This window comes from Acartia tonsa, chromosome 9 (assembly GCF_053477335.1).
Source record: "Acartia tonsa isolate MP-2025a chromosome 9, ASM5347733v1, whole genome shotgun sequence".
Lineage (NCBI taxonomy): Eukaryota > Metazoa > Arthropoda > Copepoda > Calanoida > Acartiidae > Acartia > Acartia tonsa.
In genome coordinates this window covers 31,396,256-31,405,031 of record NC_137268.1, presented here as the reverse complement: position 1 = coordinate 31,405,031, position 8,776 = coordinate 31,396,256, and the positions used below count along the sequence as shown (strand labels likewise).

General features: G+C 31.4%; 1 protein-coding gene across 1 annotated transcript; it reads left to right on the top strand.

Moving 5' to 3' along the window:
- Positions 1-1,783: 1,783 nt before the first annotated feature.
- Snap29 (Synaptosomal-associated protein 29kDa) lies at positions 1,784-8,695 on the top strand. Its single transcript, XM_080172623.1, has 8 exons — positions 1,784-1,958; positions 2,762-2,899; positions 3,375-3,488; positions 4,002-4,111; positions 5,365-5,436; positions 6,171-6,263; positions 7,770-7,811; positions 8,599-8,695. Exons 1-8 carry the CDS (start codon positions 1,845-1,847, stop codon positions 8,678-8,680), a joined length of 765 nt encoding a protein of 254 aa, XP_080028749.1. The 5' UTR covers positions 1,784-1,844; the 3' UTR covers positions 8,681-8,695.
- The last annotated feature ends 81 nt before the right edge of the window (positions 8,696-8,776 follow it).

Genomic DNA, 8,776 nt, shown 5'->3' with positions numbered 1-8,776 from the left:
AATGTTTGGAGAGAATAAATTATGATCTGCCGCGTAGTGATATGCGCTCCAGAGTCGGGTTCTTAAAAAAATAATAATTTTTAGATACTCAGAGTAAAACTCTAGAGAAGGAAGAAGTTAAAAAACTGTAGTTCCCTTCTTTGTGCCGACTCTTAATTGGGTATTTGAAAATCAACTATTGGTGTCGGGAATATTAACACAGCCAAACAATTTGCTAGCAGACGAAAAAGTTCATTGGAAAAGTAATCTATTTAACGTTTCAACCGATAACTTTAATCCACAGAAGGGGTAATTATGTGTCCAATTAATGTTTGGGGACATCCATTTATCGTCTATTGCCTTATCCCTTAAAATAAAGTAGTAAAAGCTACAATAAAATATTTTGTTTAAAAATCGGTCTCTGTGGCAAAGACTAGTTCAGTAAGAGAAGTATATAGACCAACAAAATGAGAAAAAAAATTATTTATAATTTTTTATTTCAATTAATAAATAATGTGTCTATGGGATCGAGGCTAAAGTCTATAAAATGGCCTAAAACCGCCAAATTATAGTTATTGAGCTTCTCTAAAAAGTAAAATCAAAATTCGTTGACAAGCATTTCCGAGATCTTTAGCTTAAGACAAAAATTTTATTACTTTTTATTATAGGATAGGAATACGTTTTTTTCATCAAAATTTCGGTTTTTATATAAAAAAAATATTTAGTAGTAATTATTTTATTTATAGGATATCTATATTTTTAAGTCTTTGCAAAAGGTCAAAACAGAGTAAACAACTTTTGTTTTTGCGTTTTAATTTTTAAAAAATATATATTATAGACAAGTAAAGATTTATATTGATAACATTTTTTATATATTCGTTATTAAGGCTTTAATACATTTAATTTTCTATCTCTAAATTTCTTTTTTTAAGTAATAAATAAAAATGTAAACAAAAACTTAACAACCCTGTAATTTTAATCAATTGTTTTCATTTGTTCAATTTAAAAACATTCCAATTTGGCAATTTTAATGATTTTTTATTTCTATGTGAAACTTTTAAAAGAAGAATATTATATATAAAATAAAATGTGAATTCCCCTTGAATTACTTGATATATAATTAATTTAACTATTTTATTAATAATCGCAGATAAAATTGATTTAATTTAAATAGGTATATTTGTGATTTAAAAATATGTTACGTAATGCTATTGTCTTGGAGTGGTTATATTTTGTCTCTTTTCAGGCCTATCCTAGGGACGAAGCCTGTCCTATAATTATCCAAAACCTTAAGACTGCAATAACCACTGAACCAATAGAGTTCTCCATTTTATGGAAGCTTCTTAATTGCAAAGGTCCTGCAAGAGGATGGGTTTTAGGCTAATTCATTCTTTGAATAAAGATCACATATAGGCTAGAGACGTAATATCCATAAGTCCTTTGTATATTTAATGGTGCTTTAATCCTGCAGGACCCTGACCAAATAACCAAAACTTAACCAAAGTAAATATTGAGTACCTGGAGGGCCGCGGAAAAAAATAAAAAAAATGTTGGGGGGGGGGGGGGGGGTTATGTAAAAATAAAGAGAACTGAAAACATTTTTTTCCATTTTTCTCCCCTCCTTGGTAAAAAAAAAAGAATATGTGGGAGGTGGGATAATATAAATACAATGAAGAGTTCTGCATGAAAATATTTTTCCATTTTCCCCCTTTTCCTTGCTGGAAATAACTAGGAGGGGAAAAAATAACAAATTTGCAGCAGAAGATAAAAAAGAATTTAATGCAGAATATACACCTCTGCACGTACTTCAAAGATAACCCCAACAAATACTTTTTGCAGAAAACTAACTAGGAAACTGGACAAGAATGAGTCGACACATAAGCAGCAACTATTTCGAGGAGGAAATTGATGACGAGGAATTTCTCCGCCACCCCAAGTCCGGGTCTGCAGGGTATGCACTTCCACATCATAATTCTCAGGTAATTATAAATATAGAAGCAGATAAAATGAATTGGTTCCCTCACTCAAATTTAATTTTCTACCAATGAACCCCCCCGCCCCCCCCCCCCCCTTAAAAATAATGATCCTAGCCCCTGAAAAGACTTTTTCTCTTTGTTTGTGGTCCATATGTGAAATGATGTAAACCGCTATTGAATTTAAGTGGAAGTGTTCTCAGTTAGAAATTAACTTCAGTGTCACGCTTCTCACAAATCCAGGGGTGTACTGTACATACATTCTGCACAAGATTCATTTTTTCCCCCTGCTACTAAATTTTTTTTTCTCCTAGTTTTTTATAGCAACGAAGGGGATAAAATAGAAAAATAGTTTCAGAACTTTTTTTATGCATATTATTCTCCCTCCCACATATTATTTTATTTTTTTCACCAAGGAAGGGAGAAAAATCGAAAAAAATGTTTTCAGAATTCTTGAATTTTACATTCCCTCCCCCCTTTAGAAGAGTCAAATATGCAGAATATACACCCCTGCACTTATCAATAAAACTTTTATTTATAATTTAAGTCTAAAATCTAGACAAATTCTATATTTTTAATGGAAAGTTTTCAATATTAAAAAATGGATTAAGTTAGAAAAATAAAGATAATTGCGGCATTTTAATGATCAAATTAAGTACTTAGGTACCTATAAGATATTGTTTTAATTGAGAGTCCTAAGGTATGTAAGCTATATATGATTTTTTTGCCTTTTAAACGATTTTCACTTTTACACCATATAATAACTGCAGGAGCTTTAATATTTGTAATATTTTACATATTTTACTCAGGGTGCTTCAAATCAAAGCAATCAATCAAATAACTTGGACCAGCAGCGCCAAGAATTAATGCAGAAACGAAGAGAGATCGAGGAGAGAACTTTGGCTAGCAGCGAGAGAGGCATTGGCGTGTTATATGAAAGTGAAAAGGTAATATCTCAGCCCTTACATCGCTTTTAATTTTTTTAATATAAAGTTCTCTGTACACGAAGTATTAAGTATAAAGTATAAAGAATTCTATTGGCTTTTAGAACTTTCTATCTATAAGTGTTTTTTTTACGTCTGTCTTTATTATATGAATATTAATTCAATAGTGCATATTTTCCAAAGTTTAAAATAAGGATATATCTTGTATTTTTAAGGTATATGTATAAATTGGGAATAAAAATAGAAATGAGAAGTGAAAAAGAAATTTAACAAGGTTCGAAAATAAACATCCCTGATTTAATTAAATTTGGGCATTGTTATACCTCTTTTTTGGTTGCTATATGTCAGATTTAACTTACAAGGATGTTCTTATGCTTTTTTCATACCTTGATTACGAGAATTTTAGCCAGTCTTTATTTGATATTGGCTGTTTATTACCAGGAATAGTTTATTACAATACAAATATATTTTGCCCTAGGTTGGTCTTCAAACTGCTGAGGAGTTATCGCGTCAGAAAGAACAGTTGCTCAGAACTGAACAAAGACTTGATCATATCAACCATACACTCAGAAATTCAGAAAAGCATATACAGGTATCCTTTAGCTCAGAGTTAATAAAAGAATCATCATATCTTAATGAAGCTCGGATTAACATGTAAAAATATAAATAAGTACGACAAAAATCAATAAGAAGGAAGGGCAAACGAACACTTACACTTGTATTGTGTCAGAACTTAATACAAGATAGGTACATTAAAAGGACACACTTTTTAGGGTTTGATTATAGAAATGCCTTACTACCTGTTGTTGTAGGAATCATTAATTCAAAAATCAGATTATTATATCATACAAAAAGTTGTCAAAAAAGTAAAAAAAATCAGGACAGTGTAAATAGACCTACGGACTTTTTGGTAACGAACGGACGGACCAATAGACCCCAAATAGAGAAAAGCTTTGCTTTTAAAAATGAACTTTTTAGCATGTTTATATTAGTGATCAGCTAGTATTACGGTCGTAAGCAGCTTTCCAAGTCACAGAAAATACCTATCTTAAAGTTAAAATATCCGACTTGATATTAGAACTTATATTATTAAAAAACATTTTAGGGAATTAAAAGCGTTTTTGGAAGTCTGCGAAATTATTTTTCTGGTCGCAATAGCGCACAAACTAGCCAACAAGGTATAACCGGAGGTGCCCCAGGAGCTATGGGTCCCAGGTAATTTTTTTATGCCTTTTTTGAAAGAGTAATAAGATGTATCTGTATTATATCTTGGCCATTTTACATCAGATTTTCATTTTTTTTGTAAAAAGTATCACAAAATAATTTTCAGACGTTTAAGTGGTTTCATAAGGCTTTTAGACGAAAGGTCAGGACCTAATCTTTTTGCAACTTTTGGTTTTTGATGAAAAATAATCATGTTCTTTTTTTGTGGGAGGGGGGGGGGGTGGGGTTATGTAGTTCTTACACAATAATAAACAAAATTTATACGAAAATTTATACGAAGCTTAACAAAAAAGGGCTCAATACCAGCTGAGTATCCACGAATTCCCCAATAGTAGCTGAGTATCCACGCATATTTCCCAAGAGTAGTTCAATATCCACACTTTTTCCCTATGGTAGTTGAATATCCACAAAAGTTTAATATTGGTATTTTCATTATATCCTTTCATAATGCCGATTCTTATGACAATAAAGCACATTTATGCAACTCACTTTTGTTCATTGTTTTATATTTAGTTATTTAAGGACAAAAAATATGTATTGACATTACCTGCTAAATTTATTTTTGTTTATATAAATGCTGAGATACTAATGTAAGTTAATTCTATAAGATTTCATATCAAAACCTTTGTTACAAAATCCAATGGTAGTTGAGTATCCACACATTTTCCCAATGGTAGCTGAGTATCCAAAAATGACCCCAATAGTAGCTGAATATCCACGTGGATACTCAGCTGGTATTGAGCCCAAAAAAGAATAAAATCAACCATTCATATATTAAGGGACAAGCTAACTATTTTTTTTCCAAAACTAATTTTTTTTTGTCTATAGAATGGGTAATTTTGTGTACCATCATTTGCAATATCTATAATACAAAGTAGAACGATGTCTGTCCGTCTGTCTGTCTGTCTGTCCGTCTGTCCGTCTGTCTGTCCGTCTGAAGCTTAAGATCTCAGTAACCACTGAACCGATTGGGCTCTACTCTTCAGGGAATATACCTACTGGTCCTGTGATGGTTTTAAGCTATTTTCTTGGGGGGTGGGACACCCCCAACCCCCCCCCAAAAAATGAAAATACCCCCCCCAAAAAAAATTTTTTTTTTACTTTTTCTTTTTAAATTTAAAATACGAAAAATTAAGTTGATCAAACCTCTTGGGGCAAAGCCCCTAGAGGCTAGGGGCGAAGCCGCTAGTATATAAATAAAAGGTCCCCGAAATATTATTATGTTAAGTTATATATTTTTTTAGTGGCGGAGTCTCTGCTTCTATGTCAACGCCAAGTGCTTTAGATGCGCTGCATCAAAATCAAAGATATCAGGAATTTTATCATATTATAATGTTCTTTTTATATAAGTAGAGAATCTCAAGGAGGGAGGGGACATTGGGCTGTTTATTACACTAGTTTTATAACAACGTTTTCTTATTCGATGGCTTAACAACGACTAACGGAAATCTACGGAAGGGGTTATTGTGTGCATCAACTTTGGGGATGTGCATTAATTCATTGGTCATTGTCTTATCCTTTTTAATCTCTGAGAGAATCTACTCTGCAATTCCAATGAAATGTCAGTCTGAAACATTTTGGAAAATGTAAACCTTATTTGTAAATATTCCTCTGACTAATAACTTTAAAACATTTTTAACCTATCCGTAATTTTTAGCAAACATTGAATTTTTATAGAGAAAATGTTATTAACTTGGCTGCTAATGAATATAGAAGACGGATGAGATTATTTGTGAAGATTCCCATTAGAAATGAGCATTCAACTTAGTCTTTCACCTTTTTTCCCGTCGGAAATGCTCCAGCGAAAATAGTGAATTAATGAGACAAATGTGATTTACTTGGCTGTTACTTTCTTCGAGACAATGGGTATTAATAGTAAAGAGGTGTGTATATTGACCAATCAAGTTTATTTCCCCACCCCATCTGTGTTTCTTTCCCCAATTTATAATTATCATAAAAAACAGGTAAATCTTATATTCAACCCACCCCCTAAACTTGGTTAATAACTTATTGTGTGAAATTCTATTAATATGATAAAATTAAAATAGGATCACCATCCTGGCCTTGCAAACAGACCTGGAGCTGAGGGAGGGGCAGGGGGTGGCCATCACCCCCACCACCAATCCTTGGACATTGATTCTAGGCAAAATGTGCATTATTTTTAGTTAAAAATAGTTCATCATATTCTGTGATATATAAAGTAGTAAGGTTTTTTGTCTGAAGCTTAAGATCTCAATAACCACTGAACCGATTGGAATTATTATTATACGTAAGCTTCACATAGGTCCTGTAATGGTTATTTTGTTCTAGATTAAAGTCTTTGAAAGGTTTTAAGCTATTTTTCTAGCCAGGCAATCCATCCTCCTTTTAAAATACAGAGCCCCCTGATGCTAGATTACAATAGATTAAAGAGGACTATCCACGAACAAGAGCAAGTGATCCTAATCATCTTCCAGCATTGACCCATAGTATTTTTTTAGTGAATATACTAGGTTTATGTTTAATATTTGCTTTATCGACTAAAAAGTTAGGTTTCACCATGGTTTTATATGAAAAAAACTTTAAAATGTAAAGCAATTTTTAAAGCAATATCATCAAATGCTTTGTTGAGTTCAAAGTACAAAATAAAATGACACTGCAGAAAAGCATCAAATGTTGTAAATTACAAAAGTACATTAATTAAACTGTTTACAAGGGTAAGGCGGGGGAAGTTTCGGTAAGGGGCTATTTTCGGTAATTTCGACCTAGCTTCATTAAATGACCTTTTTCTCCATGTTACTTTCAAATGACAGAAAAAAACATAAAAGCAAATTTGTTCCTTATTAAATTGCCTACAAAAAAGTATAAAATGAATTTTTTGTGAGATGAATATTAAGGGTACTTATTGGGTCTCAAAGTCAGGCCTAAAAAGTAATAAAATACGTTTTTTTCTTATATTAATTTTAAGTTTTAAAAAAAAAAATTTTTGAAAAAAAAATCGAAAATTCGCGTCTTTCAAAAAAATTCTTTTTTAACATAGAAGGAATAGTCCGATCATTATGAAATTTTTTGTGGATAATCCCTATAACCTATACTAATTATGATTATTAATGTTCGACTGGCCGTTTGGCCGTTTTTCATCGATTTTTTTTAGGTTGAAAAAAAATACCGAAAATTCCCCCGCTGGTGGGGAATTTTCGGTAACGAAAAAATACCGAAATTTCCCCCCCCCCCCTTACCCAAGTTACCAACCATTTTTCTAAATATACATTTTTATTCACAATCATTTATTTTGTGTCAAAGCTTTTAAAAGACAGTTTGAACTCATTCAAAACAATGCTTAACATTTCAAAGTTTTTTTTCATTTAAAACCATGGTGAAACCTAACTTTTTAGTCGATAAAGCAAATATTAAACATAAACCTAGTATATTTACTAAAAAAATACGAGGAGGGGAGAATTTTTTTGTTTTTTACTTTAGGTTAGGTCATGTTAGGTTTATACTGAGTACTTCGTGGCCCCACAGGGTTAATGTTACCAGTAGAGGTTAGGCATAGAAAAAAAGAACTAACTTCTCCGTGTTTTAATTTTATTTAAAATAGATAGGAGGGGTTATAAGGAGGGAATGGGGTATCAAAATTAATCGATATTAATGCATATTATGATATTAGACTTGATCAAAATCTGGATGAAATGGCTAGTGGACTATCAAGGTAAAATTTATGCTTATTATACTGTAGTTAGTATCAATAAACGAGAATAATAACTTACGTTAATTTATATTGAAAATAAAATTTTTAAAATTATCTAGGTACATTAGTTTCAAGAAAGTATATTCATGCAAAACGTATATTTATTTTCGGACGTAAATCTTCTAAATAAAATAAAAGAGAATTTTCCCTACATCATAAAAATAGAAATATATGAGTCACTTGTTTGTTTACGTAATGCCTTCAGGCCCTTTTCAGAAGTATAATTTATGCGCAGTATTAAAAATTGACCTTTACAAAAAGTCTTATTTTACGTATAAAACTAAAAAAATATTACAATATACGAGACAAAAATTGAGAAATGTTTCTACCACTAACATTATTACAAGCAATATAGAATGTTTTAGGGATTCCCATGAAGACAGGTGTGTATATTCTGCTCGGGTTGCCCTGCTAAAGTGGTGGGATATAAAAAATAAGGTTAAAGGGGAAAATAGAGAGCCCTGAAAATATTTTTTTTCCCCAAAGATAAGGAATATAAACCCCTGCTGAAGATTAGATTTTTTAATGTTTACCTATGATTTTTTTGTTAATAGTGAAATCATTAATATTTTTACAGGATCTAGAAAGTTTTATCGATTCCCGCAAAGGTTTTTTTCAATGTTCTCAGAACATTGTGAGAAAAAAATCTTCGAACAAAAAAACAGTGAGAAAAAAATCCTCCAATGAAAACCTCTAACAATGTTGATGCTTATCTTTCTAGTGCTACGTTTAAAAATATTTTTTTTAGGCTAAAGGGACTGGCTATGAACTTGAATGATGAACTAAACGATCATAATGAACTAATTGACAGGAACGTTTTTACAAATTAACTTCTATTCTATTTTAATCCTTTAAATTCGCAAGTCATAAACTATAAAATCGTCCAATAACCACTATAGACAAATATGCTTGCACTATGGAAATTT

Excerpts from the sequence above, each read along its gene's own strand:
- Snap29 (XM_080172623.1), top strand. The coding sequence starts at position 1,845 with ATGAGTCGACACATAAGCAGCAACTATTTCGAGGAGGAAATTGATGAC. Across the intron at positions 3,489-4,001 it reads ATTCAGAAAAGCATATACAG|GGAATTAAAAGCGTTTTTGG; the intron begins GTATCCTTTAGC and ends AAAACATTTTAG. Across the intron at positions 4,112-5,364 it reads CCAGGAGCTATGGGTCCCAG|TGGCGGAGTCTCTGCTTCTA; the intron begins GTAATTTTTTTA and ends ATATTTTTTTAG.